This window comes from Rhinolophus hipposideros (genome assembly GCF_964194185.1).
Source record: "Rhinolophus hipposideros genome assembly, chromosome: 9".
In the NCBI taxonomy this organism is placed as follows: domain Eukaryota; kingdom Metazoa; phylum Chordata; class Mammalia; order Chiroptera; family Rhinolophidae; genus Rhinolophus; species Rhinolophus hipposideros.
The window spans coordinates 6,202,311-6,224,209 of record NC_138055.1 but is presented as its reverse complement, the minus strand read 5'-3'; the positions used below and the strand labels follow the sequence as shown (position 1 = coordinate 6,224,209).

The 21,899-nt window shown below is 53.4% G+C and overlaps 2 protein-coding genes and 1 long non-coding RNA gene across 3 annotated transcripts in view; 2 read left to right on the top strand and 1 right to left on the bottom strand.

Annotated features, from left to right (window-relative positions):
- The window catches only part of MEI1 (meiotic double-stranded break formation protein 1), a gene marked incomplete at its 5' end in the record, with an annotated part of 62,350 nt that extends 58,610 nt beyond the window's left edge, over positions 1-3,740 (top strand). Inside the window, 5 exons of the mRNA XM_081058194.1 lie at positions 828-909; positions 1,330-1,436; positions 2,390-2,521; positions 2,641-2,753; positions 3,548-3,740. Coding sequence (XP_080914320.1) covers positions 828-909; positions 1,330-1,436; positions 2,390-2,521; positions 2,641-2,753; positions 3,548-3,593 — 480 coding nt within the window. The 3' untranslated portion in view covers positions 3,594-3,740. The remainder of the gene's footprint in view (positions 1-827; positions 910-1,329; positions 1,437-2,389; positions 2,522-2,640; positions 2,754-3,547) is intronic.
- LOC308501596 lies at positions 870-4,491 on the bottom strand. Its single transcript, XR_013993919.1, has 3 exons — positions 3,784-4,491; positions 3,459-3,634; positions 870-2,515 (listed from the first exon to the last, which is right to left on the bottom strand). It is a non-coding gene; the product is annotated as an uncharacterized lncRNA (long non-coding RNA).
- Positions 4,492-4,531: 40 nt separating this feature from the next.
- Positions 4,532-21,603, top strand: CCDC134 (coiled-coil domain containing 134). Its single transcript, XM_081058193.1, has 7 exons — positions 4,532-4,708; positions 6,390-6,508; positions 7,333-7,454; positions 7,659-7,743; positions 9,520-9,701; positions 9,995-10,066; positions 17,701-21,603. The coding sequence occupies exons 2-7, from the start codon at positions 6,406-6,408 to the stop codon at positions 17,824-17,826; spliced, it is 690 nt and encodes a 229-aa protein (XP_080914319.1). The 5' UTR covers positions 4,532-4,708; positions 6,390-6,405; the 3' UTR covers positions 17,827-21,603.
- The last annotated feature ends 296 nt before the right edge of the window (positions 21,604-21,899 follow it).

Below are 21,899 nucleotides of genomic sequence, written 5' to 3'. Positions count from 1 at the left end.
TGGTTCTTCTGCCACCAGCCAGAGAAAACTGTTTAAAGGGCTTGTGTGACTAGATTGGGCCCACCCAAACAATCTCCCTTTGCCATATGAAGTAACATAATCACAGAGCATAGGTCATGGACAACTTAAAATTCTGTCTACCACATGTGTTACGTAATGTTTAACTTTATAAGAAACCATCAAACTATTTTCCGAAGTGGCTGCAACATTTTACCTTCCCAACAGAAGTATATGAGAGTACCAGTTATTCCACGTTCTGACCAATACTTGGTAGGGGGGAGGGGCAGAGGTGGGAGGAAAAAAAATCCAAAAACTTGGTATTGTGAGTCTTTTAAATGTTAGCCCTTGATATGAGGGTAGTGGTATCTCTTGGTGGTTTTAATTTGCATTTCCCTAATGATAAAGATCTTTTCATATGCTTATTAGAGCATAAAATTTTGTTTGATGAAAGGTTCACCTACTTTAAAAAAGGGTTGAAACCCACACTGGCTTAGATAAACTATGAGGCTCTTACAGAGTTTATAATCTATGAATATCTTAGTGGGGCCCAGGGCCCATCCATCTCCTTTTCTGAAACAAAACAGGCTCTCAAATATAGGTAGAATGTAGGTAAATCATCAGTGTAAGCACTGTGCTGTGTGTGTGTGGGTGAGAGATGAAACCAACAAACATTTCTTCATTATACCACAATCCCAAATCTGAAATTATAAAATACAAATTGTTCTGAAAACCAAATTTTTTTTCGTGGTTGGCACCAAAAACCACTGGTAGCAAAACCTGACATGAATGCCTGACGTGAACTTGTTTTTAATTTCGTTTTCTTGCAGAAGGACCCTCTGTTGTCCCATGCCTGTATAGGCTGCCTGGAGGCCTTGCTTGACTATCTGCATGCCAGGAGCCCAGACATAGGTAGAAACCCTCCCCATTCTCTGATGGTCCCATGAGGGAGATGGGAGAGGACCAGCCCCTGCCACCTCCTGCCCCAGACTGCCATCCCGTTCTGTGATTCGCATTCATTTTGTTTAATTCTTTTTAAAACACTGCCAGGGCACTGTTATGCCCAGGATAGAGTATACAGAGGACACTGAGGTTCAGAGCGGTCAAGCAACTTACTAAGCACAGTCATAGGATATGTGGTCTCCCTGAGCCAGGCAGCATAAGGGATAGAAGCCCAGGGAAGAAAGAAACTTCCTGGGGTCAGTTTGTCCAGCCCCTGCCTCTAGCTGAGGAGCCCATTTTGAATTAATAGGAGAAAGTCCTCCTTAGTAATGTTCCAAGGTCTTTGGAAAAGCAACACTAATGGCCCAGGGTGACTGGTGTTTCCCGTAGCACTCCATGTCGCCTCCCAGCCCTGGAATCGGTTTTTGCTGTTTACCCTCTTGGATGCTGGAGAGAATTCCTTCCTCCAATCTGAGATCTTGAGGCTCATGACCCTGGTAAGTGCAGAAGGATGTTCTTGTGGTCTGAAGAATGTCATGAGCTGGGTAGTCCCGAGGAGGCCAGGGACACCTTGCTTTAGGTAACCCTCGTCCTCAAAGTAGAGGGGGGGCAGGTCGTCACCCTCCAAGAGGCCTGCTCAGAGAATTCCTTTGAATGTCCTTGCCTCCGCACCCCAAGGAGCCGGACACCCTCACTCACGAAACACTGACTAGTGCCTACCTGCCACATGCCAGATCCAGTGCTAGGTACCCAAGGTGCCGAGGGGCCAAATGCTCTGCCTTTAAGGAACCCTCAGTTTAGACAAGGAGATAGACAAGGAAACTATAGTCAAAATGTGAAGTTATTAGTGATAGAGTAGAAGCTACGCTAAGTGCCCACTGAATAAACAACAAAGCAGGGAGTCTGAATGCTAATGAAGTGGATCGAGAATAATAAATCAGTGCTTGGGGTGCAAACAGAGAAGAGAGTGAGGACTTCTGCGAGACCTGGGAGGGAGGGTTGGATAAGAAGGTAGTAAGCACTCAGTTAGTGCCTGCCTTTGATACAGTGAGAGAACATTCCTCAGTGAGGGCAACATTTATGCTAAGGCGTGAAGGATTAATCGGCAAAGCGGAGGGAATGTAACCCAGGCAGTGCAGTGAGAACAGCAGGACAGGAGCACGTGGTGGTGTCTTTGGGTAACCACTGTCATCCATTCTGGCCATGGGTGTGGGGTGCAAGGTCGAGGGCAGGGGTGTACTGAAGGCTTCAGCGGGGCCGGCTCTCAGGGTCGTGCAGTCAGCCTGTCCCATGACACAGCTCCCCAACCCACTCGGAGCTCCTTGAAGGCAGGTCTGGGGGCCACAGATCTCTGTCCTCAGCCCAGAGCTGAGCACAGCAGGGGCAAGGAAATGTCGGAATGAAGGAGAGGCCGCCGAATCATTGTGTTTGGGGCTTCTCCTTGGGCCAGTTTGTGCGCTTCCAGAGCAGCAGCGTCCTGTCGCGTGAAGAGGTGGGTCTTGTTCTGCAAAGTGCAGCTTTGGTTGACCTCTCTTCCCTCTCGAACACCACACTCCAGGCTCTGCGTGGCTTCTTCCTGCAGGTGAGTAGAAGAGGATGCCATGTGGCAGGGCTCAGGACAGTGGAAGGTAGAGGGTAGAAAGGGCCTGTGGGGAGCCGGCGCTGAGAAGGCCTGTCTTCTCTGCCTTTTTCTCTCCTCAGGTCCAGCGCATGGGCCTTCTGGCTGATCAGAGCACAACCCAGACCCTGCAGGTCTCCTTGGAGGGCTTTTCCTCTAGGGCCTCCTCAGCCCAGCCGCCCCTGCAGGACATGCTGTATCCTTTCTTGCATCTGGGAGCTTTGGACAGGTCAGGGTCATGCAGGCAATGGGATGGTGTGGCATCATGCTTCAGGACAGAGGGGTGCACTGTCTACAGCCCTGTCCTCTAAGGCGAACAGGGGTGAACGAAAATGATTAATAGTGATAGCAACGGCAATGACTTGTTCTGTTCATTAAGGTTCTACGAAGGGCCAGTTACGTTACATTCACTGTATTTAATCCTCACAGCAGCTAGGAGTGTTAACATAGTTGTACTTAGACCAGAGAGGTTAAATGACATGCCTAGGAACACACAGTGGTAGCATCAGGATTTGATCCCAGATTAGCCTGTCTCCAAAGCCACATCACCGAACTCAGGAAGGAGTTAGTTCTTCCCCAAGAGTTTGGAGAAAGTTTCCCAGCCCATTTGTCACAGGTGCCAACATGGTGGGTGCTGGGTGACTGGCATGTCCCTGAGAAAGCCTGAGGCTGTGGGCAGTAGGCAGAGGCCCTCGGGGTACTCCAGAGACACTTCTGTCCAGAGGGTATATGTGTATGGTGGTACTTCCTGCCTACCCCTCCGGCTGCCTCCCTGGCTCTCCTCTTTCTCCTTTCTGTGGTACAGTTCCCTGTTGTATACCAACTACCTAGCCCAGGTGTTCAGGCCTTGATTTTAGAACCCAGCCCACTATTCTTAGGAGCACCTCTGTTCTTGTCTGACCTTTTTTGCCCTTTGGGGGCTCTGAAAGTGTGGTTCTTCCATGGTTGGCCCCACCTTTCTGCTGTTCTCCTCTCATGCTTTGCTGCCAGCTGCCTGGGAGGGGTGGCTGTATCTCTGTCCCACATCAGAGACTGACCCTCAGGACTTAAAGGCCCAGAAATGAAGACAGCTGAGACCTGGAGAAGACAAAGTCAGGGCACAGTGGTTTGGGAAAATGGATGACAACTACAGCCATTGACTCCATTGTTGAAATGGAACCAGGAAATAAAATGATACACTCACATGCCTGTGTGAGCTCTCCAAAAACGTTTCACTCTCAACTTACCTTGGCTCCTCCAGCTGGTTCCTCAGTCAGGATGGATGCCTCCTCAGGGAAAGGGGGCAGAATTTGTTTTAGTAACATATAAGGAGCGCCAATGCTCGCTGTTGGCCTCATTCATTTCCAGGAAAGGATGCTGAGGTTAAATCCTACTCGGCCTTCCTACAGTAGCTGAGCAAAATTGTCCCAGCTCAGCTTTTCCCTGGGTACAACAGGTCCCCTGTGTCCCTTACCTTCAAGGTCCTCGGAGCTTTTATTTGCATACCTACATGTGCGGTTCTTTCAAGGTCTGCACTCCTCAACTGCCGCTGCTGTTCGGAGCTCAGCCCACCGGGCCTTTCGCCCTCCCCGCCTGCCTGCCGAGGGCCCCGGTGCCGACTGGCTGGCCCACCCTTCTCGGGTCTGGCTAGACTGCCTCTGCATAAAGGTGGGCAGAACTCTGTCCTAACGTGCTGGCAGGGAAGCCCTGCCGAACTTGGTTTAGAACCTGGTGGACCGAAGGGGCGAGTAAGGGATGTGCCAACTACGCACTACAGGTTACTTAAAAAAGAAAAAAGTGCCCGTCACCGCCCACTAAACTGATCTTGCCAAAACACTGCAGGTGATGAAACAGTTTTTGGAAGGGGGGGCGTCCGGCGCGGGCCTGGGCCCCACTTCGCTGACGTGCCCTCTAAGTTGCGCGCAGATTTAACTTCAACCGGATCCACCCACCACGGGCCCCAGCCGCAGCGTGGGGTGGGTGGACCCGCGGGGCGGGACCGGAAGTGAAGTCGCCGGCGCGGCCGGCGCGGCCCACGCTCATTGGTCAGGAGCGGCGCTCGGCGGGCCCGGCGCGCCGTGGGCGAGTACTTCGCAGTCCTGTGCCCGCGGGTCTGGCGGGCCCTTGAGCCAGTCCGCACGCCCTCCTGCCGCTTCCCGCACCGCCAGCCTGGTAGGTGACAGGGGCGGGGGGGGGGGGGGTGTCGCCGAGCAGCAGGCTCCCGGTGGTGGTGTTGGGGCGTGCAGGGAGCGAGGGCCCCGAAACCGCTGCAGGGTTAGGGGGTGAGATTTGTGGCGCCGGTCGCATCTTCTCATTGGAAAGACTCGTTCTCTCCTCCTGGAGCCCCAAAGGCTCGGGGCGGCCACCTGGGTCCGTGAGCCCAGGTAGCCAGCTCACAGTCCTCCACCACCACGCCACTGTCGCAGAATGGGTTCAGAGTGGCACTCGGAGCTGGCAAGAGCTCTGGGGACAGCTCTGGGGACGCCCGGGCGGGGAGCGGGATTGCGAGGCGGGGTAAGTGGGAGTAACAGTAGAGAACACGGAATCTGCCCGCACGCAGTCTCCTTTTTCGGTTTTCTTTTCTCACTTCTAACCTGCTCCAGTCATTACCTGTTGTTAGTTATCCCTCTGGCCCCAAGTTCTGCTCTAGCCTTGGTCCGGTTCCTTTAGTCTGGAGCATGACTTTGGAAGTTAGGGGGTCTTGGGTGAACTTGGACTGCTTTTCATTCTCTAGGTTTCATTTATATTGGTCTAGGGGGCCGTTCTCTGGATGACCTTTGTGGGAGCTCACTGTCAGTAACAGCATTTCTTCCCTGGGGCAGGTGTCCTGGTAGAACAGTGGCCAGCTCTGAGATAGCCTATGTTCATTTAGACTCTTGGTTTAGCCTGGGAATAGCTGAGTGGGCAGTTACTTCACTTTTTTGTGCTTTGGGTTCTACATTGATAAAACTGGGCCCCTGTCATTTGAATTTGAGGCCTCCTCTGACCATGGCATGTAATGTTGTACCCCATCAACTCCCTCTCATCCTTCTGTGCTTGTTTTACAAGATGATTGGTTGTCTCTTACTCCTGCTAGGGAAGTAAGTTGCATGAGTACAGGGAGTTTTGTGTTATTCGCTGCTGTATTCCCGGCTCTAGAACAGCGCCTGGAACATGGAGGGAATACCTGGGGAAGGTTTCCTGAATAGGAACAGGCCTTGCTTGTGATGCCTGTGGTTCCAAAGTGAATGAATAGCATCCCTCTTACCCCAAGACAATCCTGCCTCCCTTCCTGCCCTGCATTCCTCCTTTTCTGATGACAGAGTCAGGGAAGAAGGAAAACACCAGAAGTTTCACTTACCCTCTCACTGTCTGGGCCTCCTTGACCAGATATCTTCTGGGAGGCCGGTGGGGGTGGAGGTGGGGAGAGGGATGTTGGTTGAGAAGGAATGATATTGACCAGCCCCTTCTTCCCCAGGCACGGTGTCTCACCCAGTCCTCCCCCCTTACCGCAGGGAGGTGACCTCCTTATCCCTATTTCAGTGAGGAAGCTGAGGCTCAGAGAGACTGAGCAATTTGCCCAAGGTCCCACCGTCAGGAAGAGCCAGGGCTCTAGCCCAGAGCTCCACACACTGACCCCTGTGCTCTAAGCTTCCCTTCATTGCAGACATTTATCTTCTTCCCTCTCTCCTACCATCCCACGGTCTTTAGTGTGTGTCTGCTACTCACAGGCCCTGGGCTAGGGATGGGCTCCAGTGCTTTGCTGGTTTCTGGGTATTTGGAGCCTATGCCATTTTGGGAGAAGTTGCCATTCACCTCACTGTATATAACACCGAGTCTGGGTCTTACCTCCTTTTTCTGGTTGCTTCCCTAGCTCCAGGGTTGCAGATATGGACCTTCCTCAGTTCCTGGCTTTCCTGTTTGTCCTGCTACTGTCTGGGACAGGAGTCACGGGCACCCTGGGGACCTCCCTGGACCCAAGCCTGGAAATCTGTATCTTTTGGGGTTGGAGCGAGTTAATGAGCTGTGCCTGCAGGGTCTCATAAATGGGGTCTCTCTATACCCACAACCCCTTGGGGGCATTCCAGGGATGGAGCCGGCCCTGCCTATGGGAACGGGAGAAAAGGTAAGACACTCTAATCAAACTTTAATCAAGTCTATTCTCTTCTGAGCCTCAGTTTCCCTATTATGTCAAATGGAGAAGGCAAGGCACATCTCTCAGAGTCATGGAGGCTCTGAGGATTGTACCTACATGTGGGTGAGACCCTGGGCGGAGACTCAGGCCCTGGCATACTGGGCCACCTACGCTGGGCCAGGCTTTGGGGACACAAAGATGAGTCAGGACCAGTCCCTGGTTGTCAGACCTTCAGAGGCCTCACATGGTTCTTTGTGATTGGTGCTGTGATGGAACATGGGAAGTGCAGGGGGAAACACTGGGCTGTGGCTTTTGAAGTGGGTCTTGAAAGAATAGAAACTCAGAGAAGGGAGGGTGGGGAGCGTCCCAGGCAGAGAGTACAGTGTGAGCAGAGGAGCGGGGGTTCTGGGGGTAGTGACTGGTTGTGGGAGATGGCAGGAACACCGGGGAGGAGAGGGCAGGACCAGATCCTGAGGGGTGGTGTTCAGGCTCTTGGCTGTGGAATCCTCTGCGAACAGGACAATGATAACATTGCAGGATGCGTCTTCTCAGACAGTTCATTCCTTTCCTGGGGGCAGGGTGGGGGTGTGGGGTGGTCTCAGGAATGGGCCCTCTGGGTCGCGACCAGTGGATTAGCCAGGCAAGAGTGTTGGTGCTAGCTCCTTAACTTAATGCTGCTCAGACAAGAAGATGTTTGAGGTGAAGAGGCGGGAGCAGCTCTCGGCACTGAAAAACCTGGTACAGCTGAATGATGTCCACCAGCAGTACAAGATCCTTGATGTCATGCTCAAGGGGCTCTTTCAGGTGCGTGCAGGCGCGGGGCAGCTCATGGCAGGCTTGGTCTGTGACCTGGGCACTGAAGGATGAGTAGGAGTTACCTCAGGGGATGGTGTTCAGTTAGGGGCAACTGCATGCACAAAAGATTGGAAGTAGGGTTTAAGTAAACGGGGCTGGGGCTGGTCTGGGAAGGCCTCTGCAAAGTCACTCAGCCAGGCAGGGTTCCCTCAGGTGCTGGAGGACTCCCGGACAGTGCTCACTGCTGCAGACGTGCTCCCAGATGGGCCCTTCCCCCAGGACGAGAAACTGAAGGATGGTATGGTCTTCCCAGTGTCCCGCTCCTCCTCGCCACCACCTGGATTTTCTTGAGTGGTTTCTTCCCTCCGGTTCTTTTCACTCTTTTTTTCTCTCTGGAAGTACCCTCTTGTGGCACCTTCCAAGTGTCCCCCTTTGCTGAATGGGCACTTAGTATATGGTTCTCCAAGAAATTCTGGGCTTCAGAGCCAGTTTTTGTGTCCCTGACACAAATGGATTCCTTCATGCTGTCCTGTGCTTGGGGCAGGGGAACCAGGGAGCAGCCTCTGCCCTCTATCCCTCCAGGGATCCTTGCCTTTTCCACCACCCTGGCCCTTCTGGTAGAGAAGGGAAGGATTATTCCCACGTACAGGACAGAAAAACAGACCTATCGACGTGACTGGTCAGTGGGGGCAGTTACCGGCACTCCTTACCACTGTTCTAGAAGCCCCAACCCCCTTAAATTTTTTTTGGAACAAGGTAGGACAAACATAGATAAAATAAGGTAAAAGAGGGGTTCTGTGTTCCTTCATCCCCTCTTCCAAGAATTTCTCTCCAGTGGTGATTTTCCCATTAACTGGTTACACCCTAACAATACGATTTCTTAGATTATACTGTCTGAGGGGATAGAAGTAGCCGTTACCTATTGAATGGTGCGCACCTTTACAAATACCTCTAATCTCCACTAGAACTGTGGAAGGCACTATTACCTCTGTTTTTCAGATGAAAGAGGGTGAGTGGTTTGCCTTGGCTTTTACCTGTAAACCAAGCTCCCTCCTGAGTTCTTTGAGGTTCTCTGAGTTCTCTGAAGCCAAGGGCCCCACCCCCACTTGTCTCAGACCCAATCTGGCATGTCTTTGGAGGAGTCCGCTTCTCTCTCGGTGTGGCCTGGCCAGTGCTGGTGAGGGCTGCCTCCAGGCCTGTGTCTGTACTAATTCTTCATGCTAGCCCTGGGTGGGAGTGGGGGGACTGCCACCACGATGGACACTAACCTCAGTGTAAAGCAACTTGTTGACCAGAGGAAGGATCTTCGTGGGGAAATTGATGAAATTCAAGTGAGATCTGTGGATTTGTTAATAGTATCGTATTGATGTTAATTTTTTGGTTTAGAAATTGTACAGTGGTTATGTAAGATGCTAACATTAGAGGAAGCCAAGAGAAGGAATTTTGTGATATATTACATAAGTGTAAAATTATTTCAAAATTAGGAACTCCAGAAGCATTTAAAATAAAGTTAGAGGAGTATTTTTACAATACAACCCCTGGCATGTGCCCTGGCCACCCTAACAGACGTGACCCCTCACAGGCACTGTCGTTGTGCTGACCAGGGCCCAGCTGTAGACATTTGGACCCAAGTTGGGGAGGTTAGGCCCAGCAAAGCCTCATGTGACGCATGTGCCTCCATGTGCAGAATGACCCCCACGTCTCTGGTCCCCACAGAAAACGAGTCTTCTAAGCCGTGACGTACAGGGGAAAGAGCAGAGCCCTTGGAGTCAAACAGACCTGGGTTTGCAGCCTAGATTCGCCGCTCACTAGAGGTCTGAGCCTTAGTTTCTCCTGTGTAAAATGGGAAGGGCACCCACATCTCCCTCTAAAGGTGGTTTTGAGGATTCAGTGATCTGGTGACATAAAGCCCTTCGCACGAACTGCACGTGTGGGCATCAGCCTGTGGGCAGCGGGCACTGCTCCCTTCTCTGCTTGGTGGGCTTGCCTCTGTTCTCTGGGGGTTGCCTAGGGCTGGCCAGGAGGGCAAGAGAAGGACGTGTGCCCTGGCCACTCATCAGGATCCTCTCGCCAGCTTTCTCCCAAGTGCTGGAGAACACGGCCTTCTTTGGCGATGTGGTGCTGCGCTTCCCAAGGATCGTGCACCACTACTTCGACCACAACTCCAACTGGAATCTCCTAATTCGCTGGGGCATCAGCTTCTGCAACCAGTCAGGCGTCTTTGACCAGGGGCCCCACTCACCCATCCTCAGCCTGGTAAGGACTGGGGCGCAGGAGGGCCGGACCCTCTGTCTCTCATTGTGCTGTGAGCCTCGCATCTGCCTGCAGCCAGGCCCGAATGGCAGCCCTTGGTCGTATTTTCTGTGATAAGCGTCGGCACGTTGAGGTGCCATCCCAAAGAGTTCTGTGTTGACCTGGGTTCCTTGGGGTCATCACCTGGCCCACATCTGCCCGGGCCTTGGGCCTGGGCTCCACCTTGGAGGGAGGGGCCCGCGGGTGAGCAAGAGGCAGGAGAAGGCAGAAGATGACTAACTTTTCCTCCTCTGCAGATGGCCCAGGAACTGGGGATCAGCGAGAAAGACTCTGACTTCCAGAACCCTTTTAAAGTGGACCACACAGAGGTAAGCTGTGGTGGCTTGTGGCACGTCTGCTTTGCCTTTGCTGAGCTATGGGAAGCCAGGTCCTTCAGGGCCTGGAGTGGCCGGGGTGGAGCGTGCAGGCTTTGGACCTGGAGCCAGACATGCCTGGGTCTGGGTCCAGAAACCATCACTTGCTCACTAAGCCCTTGTCTTAGCCCCAGGCTGTCTGTCTGCTCATGGAATGTGGACCCCCACTGTGGGGGGCAGTCAGAGGCTGTGAACATACCCATCCCCGTGCACAGTAGGCACCCCACATCAGGTGACTGACAGGGAAGCCAGGGGAGGTCGAGTCACGCTCTTCTATGCCCTTCAGCCTCTGATCACCCAGCCAGGCTTCTGTCCCATGTTCTGCACATGCTCTCATCCTAGAGGGCTGGGGGCCACATACAGTAGAGCAGAGGAAGGGATCAGAGGTGGCAGGGGCGCCAGAAGGGCTAGAGGATTGGACTCATCAAATCTCAGGCTCGCCCCCGGTACAGGGAGGGGTGTCAGGGTCCACGAGGGGTGTCGGATTTACACCCTGCTTGCAGGCTGACAGGCCAGCCTGCTCCTGTCTTGGATGCCGAGCAGTCAGAGGCATCAGCGCTTCCTGCAGCAGCAGCACTACCCAGATTGTTGGCCCACTCATGTTGCTTCCCCTTGTTGCCTAAGTTTCGTGGGGTGACACAGAGAGGCCCCAGCAGATGCCACACAGGCAGTGGCTTTGCGTCATGCTGAGGAGCACCAAGCTCGGGAAGTTTACTTCCGTAGTGGACAGAAGCAGACCTGCTCTTAGTTTGGGGGGAGACATCCCCTAATCCTCTAAGGTTGCTCCCTGCAAAGCCAATCCTGAGAAATGGCCCAGGTCCAGAGCAGGTTGGGCATTGCTCTTGGTGTAGCCAGCAGGGCCGCTGAGGGCCATGGCAGACTGCCTCTCCCACAGCCCACCCCTCAGCCCTGCATGTCTTAGCTTAACTCACATTCCACATGAGTGTGCTCGTCTGTCTAGCCATCTGACCAGTAGAGGCCAGGACCAAAGTTGTTCAATTTGTCTCATACTGCATTTAATTAAGGCCGCCGTCTACGGCGCTGAGCAGCAGGATGAGGGCAGCCTGCTGTAGTATCTCAGCCGTGTCCAGGGTCCTACACTCAGCCGGCTGTGGTCAGTCCTGGGGACCAGAAGGTCTCCCTTTAGATAATCATGGTTGTGATCCAAGGCCAGTCTGTTACCATTACCACCCATGGAAGAGTTCAGACTGATCCGCTGTTCTTTGACGTTCTTGCCAGTGATTATGGGGGCAGTCAGTGGGCCCAAAGCAGCCTTCATCCCAGTGGAGAAATACTCAATGGCCCACCCCATGGGTTAAGCTTGATCTGGGTCACCGTTACACTGTTTGGTTGAACCCTGAGTGTCGCTGCAGAGTTGCATAACCCCAGGCCACTCAGGCATCAGGAGAAGCAGATGCATTTGTATCTGTCAGGTTGAAATGAGGTTGTACTGGCTTGTGTCTGCACAGGGTCACTCTAGGAGCTGCCTTTGATGCATTGGGCACAACAGAATAGTTAAGTACTGACCATGTCCATGTCAGGTTTTTTATCACGTGGTTGACAAGAACACCCAGCAGCTGGTCAGATTGCCATCTGCAGGTTGGCCTGGGCGGAGCCTAGGATTGTTTTGCCGAGTGGTAGAGCTAGATCTAAGGGACAAAGAGGATTAATTGTTCCCCGCACCTCCTGGGATCTAAGGTGGTCTTTCCCTAGATGTTGGGATTATTGGTACAAAATTGGTGTGTCACATCCCAGGAACTATAATTTCATTTTTTTCTCTTCAATCATCCCTACTCTCACCTAGGCTTATGTCCAGAGGGTCAGATGTGAATGGGGCAAGGGTATTTTTACAAACTTTTCAGAGGCATGTCGTATCTCCCATCATGGCTCACATGGGCCACAGTAGGGGGACTTGGCAAGGAATGTAGTCAACCAATTGGTCATTATCCTAATGATCTCGAGTCCATACTATGCCAACCAAGGATCCTAGATAGTCAAACCAGAAATACAGAGTCGGCTTTGTGCCATTCCATGGTGGCAGGCGTGTTGCCACGTGCATGTGGTAATGACTGCCATCTTGGTAGTGTGGACTTCGTCAGCAGTTTGATTCTGGTCAGTTTTATCAGGCAAAGGGCCTTACTGTGGGCATCCAAGCGAGTGACCCAGACTGTCCAGTTGTCAATCACAATTTGTTTCCACAGCTTATAGCCCCAAAGAGGGATGGCTGTCTTTGATCTGTCCGTCTGTAATGTTCGAGTGGCAGACAGATGGCTAGCACAATGACAACAGTTAGTAAAAATACAGTGTGCCTGGTTGTTAGGAGTATTGCCTACGCAAAGGTGAGGGCTTTTCATTCAGATGGCAGCTAGTCTTTCAGTGTTGTCAGTGGGGCTGAATGGCTGCTGTCGCCTGGAGACAGCCATATCAGGAGTCCCCAAAACTACTCCCAGGTTTGATGATTTACTAGACCTCACAGGACTGTGTACAATCATGCTTACAACCATGATTTATTACAGTGAAAGCACACAAAGGAAAGGGGAAAGCACACGGGCGAAGTCTGAGGGAAACCAGGCACAAGCTCCCAAGAGTGTCCTCTGAGTGGCGTCACACAAGGCACACTTAATTCCCCCAGCAACAAGGTGTGACAACAGCTATGAAGAGTTGTCTCTGAGGGAAGCTCATTAAAGACTCAGGGCTCATGGTTTTTATTGGGAGCTGGCTGGTCGTGTAGGCACCCTCTGCCTTTGGCGTACCTGAAGCCCAGACTCCCAGAAGAAAAGCAGGTGTTGATATAAGTAAGCCACGTTGTTGGTACAAACACGTCAGGCACCGCGGGAGCCACCAATTGGACGGGAGCCCTCCCAGAATCCACGTTCCTAGACACCAGCCAAGAGCCAACCTTGGGAATAGGCCTTTCAAAGGATAGTAGTCAGGCTGGCTCTGTTGGCTCTTTTCTGCACAGCACCATTTGCGACCGTGTTTCCCTGAAAATAAGACCTGGCCAGACCATCAGCTCTAATGCGTCTTTTGGAGCAAAAATTAATATAAGACCCGGTCTTATTTTAATATAGAATAGAATAGAATAGAAGACTGGGTATAATACAATATAATGTAATATAATTAATATAATATAATATGATATATAATACTGGGTCTTATATTAATTTTTGCTCCAAAAGACACAGAGCTGATGGCCTGGCTCGGTCTTACTTTGGGGGACACGGTAGAAAGTCAGCTGAAGCACCAGTGAATCAAAGCTGAGTATTTAGGGTAACCTCTCACTGGAAAGCCCTGTTCAGCCAGTGGCTTTGGTTCAGGCAGCAGAGTTGAGGATCCAGTTGTCCCCCTAGCGGAGCTGCCACCCTTTCATGTAAAACCAAGATGATAACGTCCTCCAAGGTTGCTTGCTGCAATCACAACCCTGATAAATGGCCCGAGGAGGGAACCGTCAGGGCTGGATTCTTGTTGTCCCCAGCGAGAACATGCCAGGACGCTGAAGGCCGTGGCAGATTGCCTTTCCCATTGAGGGAGTGCCACAGGGATGCTTTATTGCTGTGACACTGGCTGTCCTCACCCTGCAGGTCTTGGATGCCTCGTACACAGGAGGAGGGTGAGAGCACGGGCCTCGGAGAGAACGGGTGCCAGGGTAGATTGAGTTCAGCTTCATCGGAATGTGCTCTGCTTGGACATAACCACAGCAGCAATATACTTTCCTTCCTACTCACTGGCTGGGGACAGTCCCAAGATAGGATCACTTTGGATGTCCAGCACGGACCTGTCTCCCGGCATAGCCCAGGCTTGCTCAGCTCTCCTCCTGCGCTCCCTCTACACTGGCGAATGTCCTGGGAGACCCCGTCTACTTCTTACGTAGTCATCACTGGAGCCAGCGCGGGGCAAGCTGTGTGCTGGCCACTGTCCCTGTCCAGAGGGGGCTGGCCCTCCCCTGCCCTTCAGCTGCTCACGGTCCCGTGGGGAAGGCAGCAGGGAAACGGTCCCAATCCAGTGTGGTCCTGTGCCAGTGGAGGAGGGACATGATGAGCCATGGGGCCGTGGCGGTTCAGTTGGTACCAGTTGTCCGGTGGGCCAGCTCGGGGGAGACGTGCAGGCAGAGGGACTGGCTTAACCAAAGGCTCAGGGCACAGCATTTTCATTCATTCAACATTTAGTGAGCAGCACGTAGACAGACAAACTAGCCGTGCTCTCCTGGGAGTGTCATTCTCCTTGGAGGCGACAGTCGATGAAAACTACCTGCTGTGATAGGTGGCGACGGGCTGTGGAAGAAAAAGCAGGAGAATGTGGTTGAGGATTCTGGGCGGAGGTGGCGGTACAGTTGCTATTTTGCATGACGTGGCCACAGGGTCTTACTGACAAGACCTGAAGGAAGTGAGGGAGCCAGCGTGTAACCTGGGGCAGGACATTCCAGGCTGAAGGAGCAGCAAGTGCAAAGTCCCTCAGCGGAAGCATACTTGGAGGGGTGGGGAGTGCGAGGAGGCGAGGTCAGAGCCATGGCCCAGGTCACAGAGCCCTCGGAGGGCTTCTCAGCGGCCGTGGCATGGCCTCTGAGATGTGGAGAGCAGGGTGATGGGCTCTGACTTACCCCTGAAAGGAGCAGCCTGGCTGCTGTGCGGAGGACGGTCTGGGGACCGGGGTGGAAACGGACACCAATAAGACTGTGGTGCTTTCCCACGTGGGCATTGATGGTGGCTTGAACTGGGTGACAACCAGTGGGGCTGGTGAGGAATGGTGACATTCCGGTTCCGTTGTGAATGTATAGCCAATAGGATTTGCTAAGGAAGCAGATGTGCAGTGAGAGAGAAGCATTGAGGGTGACGCGAAGACTTTTGGCCTGAGCATGTGGAAGAACGGGGCCGACATTTTCTAAAATGGGCAGCCCGTGGCGGGAGCAGGTTGAGGGCTGGATCGGGGATCGAGACTATTTCTGGTCCTGGTGAGGATCTGAGTGAAGATAACAGGGAGGAACTTGGCTGTATGACTCTAGATTTCGGGGAGAGGTTGAAGCCCAAGCTACGAATGTGAGAGTCATGCTTATGAAGAAAATGTCAAACGCTATGGCCAGGACGCCGTTACCCTGGGGGTCTGGGCAGATAGAGAAGCCGTGTGAGGACTGAGGCCTGGGCTGGGGTTGCAGTTAGAGGTTGGGGGCACGAGGAGGAACTAGCAGAGAACCCCATGAAGGAGCGGTCAGCACGAGAGTAGCAAACCCAAGAAAGTTGTTTCTCAGAGGCCACGTGAGGAAAGTTACAGGAAGGAGGAGTGATGGGCCTTCAAATGCTGCTGGGAGGTCAAAGAAGATGGGGCCTGAGAACCGGCCACTGGATTTAGCAACATGGAGGCCATCCGAGATCAAAGGCTGAGGACAAAAGACTGGATGTCAAGAGAATGAGAGCAAAGGAAGTATAGACAGGCCTTTTGAAGAGTTTTGTTTTCAAGGGGAGCAGACCAGACCAATGGGAGAATAACTGGAGGAGGGTGTGGTTTTGAGAAATTTAGTTGGATGGAAGAAACTATGGCTTGTTTGTATTTTATGGGAATGAGCCATTAGGAGGAAGGACTGAGGGTTCAGTTGCTGGGGCCTCGATTGCCAGGCAGTAAGTACCAAGGGCCCGCTTGAGTTTAAAGTAGGCATCGGCCAAGCCTGGTGGGGAAGGGGTCTGGGAAAGGGACGGGCAGTGTTTCTCTTCTGCCCCCAACTAGGCTTGGGCTCCCCTGGTCGGGCTGAGCCAGCTGGGGCTTGAGGGGCAAGGATCTCTTGACTTGCCCTTCCCCAGCCAGAGCCAGAGGGTACTGGGCTGGCCTGAGGGGTTTCCCAGCTCATCTCTCCCAAGAGGATCAGAATTAACTCATTGGGAGAGAAGGCAGAGTATGGTAGGGGAAGCACTGGAGGCTAGGCCCAACTGGGTATCCTACTTGCTGTGTGACTTGTGCATATCACTTACCCTCTCTGGACCATACTTTGATTTCATCCCATCTTCCAGATTCTCCGCTCAATCTAATGTGGTAGGTGGAGCTCCTAGTTTGTTTTCATGCCTACCTTTATCAAACATCTGCCCTAAGAAGAAATATAATAGGCATATGTCACGGCATAACTACTGGAATTTTGGGTGCTCTTATAAGTCATGTTCTAATGTGATTCATTCGTCCCTTTAAAAAATACATACTGAATGCCATCTGTAAGCCAGACAGGCCCTGTGCTAGGGGCTCATGGCCAAGTGACCCAACATCTGACTTGATCCTCCCATCCTCACGGAGACCTCTGTCCAGTGGGGGTGGCGGCTGCGAAGCAGGTGGTCAGGAGAGAGAAGCCCTAAGAAGGAAATGGAGGAGACAGCCCCCACCTCAGCCAGGAGTCAGGGCAGGTCCCCGAGGGCGGTGACAGTTGAACTGGAGCTAATGTAGCAAAGGGGGCTGGGGCTGGAAAGCACTCTGGGCCTGGGTCACAGCATATACAGGAGCCTAGAAGTGGGAGGGAACAGGGAATCCAGGAACCAAAAGGTGGGGAGTGTGAAGGAGGAACAGGTGGCACGTGGATCTGTAGATGGAACCAATGGACTTTATCCTGCGAGTAATGGAGAATCATGGGAGGGCTTAAGCAGGAGTGTGACGTGGTGAGATTTGCATTTTGAGAAGATCTAGCTGCCATGAGAGTGGCTTGAGGGGGACCAGAGTGGGTGTGGAGAGACCTTGGGAGGCTCCCAGAGTCATCAGGAGACAGGTGGAGGTGGTGATGGGGCAGCAAGAGAAGAGACAGAAGTGTATGGGCTTGAGAGAGACTTAAGGGTTAAAATGAGCCAGGACTTGAGATGAAGATAGTGGGGTGCCTGGTGGAGAGTGGGGGCTCCTCAGTTTCTGCCCTACTCGCCTAGACTGGAGTGTGGGGCCCCCACTGTCCATGAGGACAGGGACACTGGAAGGGGACTGGGTTTTGGGGAGATGGAGCCATGCCAAGTTGGGGGCACTTTTGGGACATGCTAGTGGAGGTGCCAGGCAGGCATTTAGATACAGAGGTACAGATTTGAGGGGTAACTGACCATATAGACATAAAAGAAGCCATGGGTTTGGAGAGAGCAGAGGGAGAGCACAGGGCCTGGGGGTTGCCCCAACTGAAGTCATCCTCCTCCGACCCCTGCTCACCCTGTGTTTCCGTCTCCTCACCGGGCACCACCGTCCACCTGCTATCTCTTATTTTCACTGGCTGCCCTCCACAACTTGAGTATGGCAGCCAGGGCTGGGGTCCAGTGTGTGGTTGCCGGGCACTGAGCCCCTCACCCATTGAAGAGTCTGTTTATTGTTTCTCTGATGCCTTTAGAGGTTCACAGCTCGGCACCTGTCCCTCTGCCTGGAATGTCCTCCTTCCCTCACCCTGTTTGCTTGTCAGGCTCCTGCTTATCTTTCAGGACGCACTCAGCAGTTATCCCCAATGCCCATTACACTGTTTCCATGTCTGCAGGCTCCCTGCGGGCAGGACCTGCATCTAAGCAACCTTCCTGTCCCACAGCCCACAGTGGCCCAGCTCAGAGTAAGCTCTGCTGCCAGCGGACTAAATCAGACCACTCTGCTCTTCCCCTCAGTTCACTTCCAGCACCGACCCTTTCCAGAAGGCCCTGAGAGAAGAGGAGAAACGCCGGAAGAAAGAGGAAAAGCGGAAAGAGATCCGAAAAGGCCCGCGGATCTCACGATCGCAGTCCGAGCTATAGCCCTGCTGCAGCCCAGGGCTCCAGGGGCCAGGAGCAGGCCAGTCGGGAGGCAGAGGAGGCGGCAGCGTGGCCGAGGTGCAGCCACATTGACTGGTGGTGAGAGCCAGGCCCTGCGCCGGGGAGGCCACGTTGGCCTGGCCCCAGCTGAAGGGACTGAGCCGAAGAGAGCCGGATTCCCTCCCAAGGTCCTCCCTGGAGGGGGCGTCGAGGTCACCTCAGAGGACGCTGTGCTGCAGACCTAACCCTGTGGAGATGCTGGGGGAGGTGAGAGGGGTCTGGACCCTCCTGGTGGGTTAGGATCGCTGGCCGGCTGGCTGCTGCTTTCCTTGGGGAGGTAGCAGAACCAGGCTCTGAGCCACGTGCAGAGGTGCCATGCCTGCTGCTGGCCCCACTGTGTCACTGAGCCACCGGGCACAAGTTCTAGCCCCCCTCAGAGACACAATAAAAGCCAGCCAATCCTCTGGGCCAACCACGGCTGGTTTGGGCCCCCGGTAACTGTGACTCCCTTTACGAGGCAGGTGGTGAGGGGCCCGGGAGGGGGGACCAACGCCCTCAGAGAAGTAGAGAGCACCTTAGAGGACGTTCCCACCCCAGGCCCTGGCAGGACAGTGAAACAGAAACTTGGTCTAGGCCTCTTAATCCCTTTTCCGCACTGTCCTTGACGAAGGATCAGTGTTGGGAAGGACTGGAAGCATCCTGGGAGGGTGTTTAATCCAGGATGACCTTGGAGCAACATGATCTCTATCCTTAGCTCTCTGGGGACAGTCATTGAGCATGCCCAGGAGAGTCAACTTGTTCTCTCCAGCAACACTGGGAGACCCTCAACCTGTGGACGGGGCTCTAGAGGAGCGGGCGGCAGCTCTGGAGAAGGCTGCTTTATCACGGCCAGGCCGCCTGAAGCCAGTTGGTCAGGCAGTGAGCTCCCCAGCTCAGGAGGTATGCAAGAAGACACCTGTGGTCACAGGGCAGAGGCCCTGAGTGTGGGCGGCTGCCCTTCAGTCGTGCTCTTCCCAGGCAGAGGACGGAGAAGCTCTGGTGGGAATTCTAGCTGGGTCTCTGATCTTACCAAGCCAGCGTCTGCCTCTTAATAGGGTCTGAGAGACACAGCCATCCCAGAACCCACACCACCCCGACCACCGACAGCCCAAGGGAGACCCCGGTCTCGTCTCAGCCCATCAGCCTGGCTGAGTGACCCTGGCACACCCTTTCTCTGTGCTGTGGCTTCACTGGCAAAATCAGTTGGATCATGTCTGAACTGCCTTTGCATCCCTGAACTGCTTCTCCAAGGCTGGCGGCTGGCTTTTCACTGACAGGTGCCCTTCTCTGATGGCTCTGCGTCTGCCCCAGAGATTTGCTGAACACCCGCTGCATGCACAGCCAGAGAGGGACCCGGTTTTACCTGGCTTCAGCTCCGCCTCATCTGGCACCTATCCTAGGCTCTTCTCCACCATCAGCTTCTCTCTGTCTTGGCTGACACCTTCCTCTTCACCTTCAAGTGGTCTCAAGTTTTCCCATCTGACACCTGCAGAAAAACAGAATCACCCTGCTTTCCCCCTCTCCTTCCCTTTGCTGCATTGTTGATTGTTGTCACTTGTACCCAGAACTCCACCTTTTGTCTCAACTGCAGGCAGAGTCTGCCCACCTCCGCTGCCTGGCGCTGTCGAGGCCGGAGGATTCCGTAAAGTGACTGAAATGCCACCAACCAGGTAGACCAGCCTGTGTGAGTGGTGCTGGTGGAGGCCATGCACAGGCACTAGGGGCAGCAAGAGTGTGGGGGAAAGGGGCTCCTAGTGGCCAGACCAGCACCAGGGATGCCCAGTGGTGGCAGCCATGATGTCGTCAGTGGCATTTCCAGCCCCAACCTGAGACACCCCTGAAGAGTCTGGGAGCTCCCCAATATCTTCTAAGGCGGAGTTTCTCAACAGTGGCACTGTTTACATTTGGGGCCAGAAAATTCTTTGTTGTGTGAGAAGGGCTGTCCTGTGTGATGTAAGGTGTTTAGCACCATTCTTGGCCTCTACCCATCAGATGCCTGTAGCAATCTCCCAGTTATGACAACCAAAAATGTCTCCAGACATTGCTAGACGTCCCATGAGGGCCACACCTCAGGGTCCACAGCTCTTCTCCCTCCTCATCACAGCCCCACACCTTCCTCTGCTGTCCCCACTCACTGCCTGCTGGAATGCTGGTGACACTTCTTGAGAGGACCCCCCCCAGGCGTCGGCCACTGTGTTGTCCTGGTTGTCTGCCCTTGGTCTGAGTCTGCTCTGTCGCTTCCTGATTCCTCCTCCCTCCCCTGCCCCTGAAATGAAGCGTTTTTTGGTTTCGTCCTCGGCTCTTCTTGACAGCTGCATCCTCTGAACCACAAGGCTGACGGCACTTGCCCTGTTGCCACTGGATAGGCCTCAGTGCTCGGTTCAGCTTATCCGAAACCAAACTTGTCAGTTCCCACCCTGAAACCTCACCTGTGTGTCAAACCGTGGGGTACGTGCTCTTGCTTCATCCTGGAGAAAATGACGTCTGAACTGATTCCTGAAAGATTGGGGAGGAATGAGGAGACAGGCACTGAGCAGAGGCATCAAGGGAAGGCGTCCGAAATAGTGAATGGAAAAAACAGGCAAAGTTCTCTTCTGTGGCCCATAGTGAGTGCCCAACCCGTGGTGGGTGTCTGGACGTTATTGTCATCTGGCCCGACCCCTCCCTTTTGCGATGAAGAACCTGGGTCCTGAGGAATGACTTACCTGAGGCTGTTGCACCCCTGGGAGCCAGTCTCAGGTCTCCAGCCAATGCAAGGAGCCAACTGGAAGAGATACTCAAGTTAGGTGAGGTCAGGGCCAAAGGGACAGTGTGAGTGTTTGCCGGCGCTGGGTCCAGGGCTGCCACCTTTCTCCAGTTTCTACTGAGCCTTCACTGTGTCCCCTCAGACCGCTTTGCTAGGAACCCGGGCCTCTGGGCAGGTCCAGCTGGGAGCCCTGGGAACAGCTGCAGAACGGGAGGTGCTGTGCCCACCGACCTGACCTGGTGCTCAGGCAGCCCTCTGCAGGAGGTTACTGAGGCTGTGGGGTGGGTGGGCACCAGACCAAAGCGAGTCATACAGTCGGCCAGCAGATAGTCACCACCCTCCTTCCCCCCCGCGGTGTGGGCAGCCCTGTGAGACCCACTGGGAAGCGCACTTGAAGACGGCACTGTCCAGCTCAGTGCCCGGTCCAGAGATCAGTGTGGTCGTTAACGTTACACAAGTTCATTATCAAAAGTATTTTAAACAGTACTGAGCCATCCGGCTAGCTCAGTAGGTAGACTCTTTAATACTGAAATGCCAAGAAGAATGGACCAAGAAAGTAAAATCCACCCTAAATCCCACCATTCCCATAAACATGACTGACACTCAGCGGTTGGGCCTTCCATCCTTTTTGCCCTTGTGATCACATAGATCCCTAGTCTTTCAATTACAACAGCTGCCTCCTGTGGGCACTGACTGCATGCCAGGTCTTATGCCGAGTGTTGGCTGTCAGCGGCTCCCGCTGCCTCAGGAACCTTGCCCGTGTCATCTGTTCCCCTGGCTATACTGGATGCAGTTCTCCCCAATTTTAGATTGCATCTTAAATGTCAGAGGAGTTTCCTAACGTCCCGTCAGGTCCCTTGTTACAATTCCCTTGATTACTTGTACTATGTGTCATATATTTGTTTAATGTCTGTTTTCTTCAGGAGACTGGAAACTCTCAGAGGATAAGAACTGTTTGCCTGCCAGAGGCGTTCAATAAATACGTGAATGGACAGATGATCTTTCTTAGTCTCCACAACTATGAGGGGGCGCTATTTCCCATTTTAGAGATGACGAAACGGGCTTAGAAGAGTTACTTAACCACTCAATGTCACTGCAGTGTCCCTACATCTGCCTCTCTTCGGCCTGTGTGCTCTCAAGTCTTGACCCCAAAGCGACACTCCCAGGAAACATACTTGAACCTTTTAACAATATATAGTGAAAGTCTTTGTGATACACATTTATGTACATATTTAGTGATGCCACGGTGTTCCATTGTGTGCATGTGCTTCATTCCTCTAGCCCCTAACTG

Coding starts and splice junctions, on each gene's coding strand:
- CCDC134 (XM_081058193.1), top strand. CDS start 6,406: ATGGACCTTCCTCAGTTCCTGGCTTTCCTGTTTGTCCTGCTACTGTCT. Junction 7,744..9,519: donor GGACGAGAAACTGAAGGATG/GTATGGTCTTCC, acceptor TCCTCTCGCCAG/CTTTCTCCCAAGTGCTGGAG. Junction 10,067..17,700: donor TTAAAGTGGACCACACAGAG/GTAAGCTGTGGT, acceptor TCTTCCCCTCAG/TTCACTTCCAGCACCGACCC.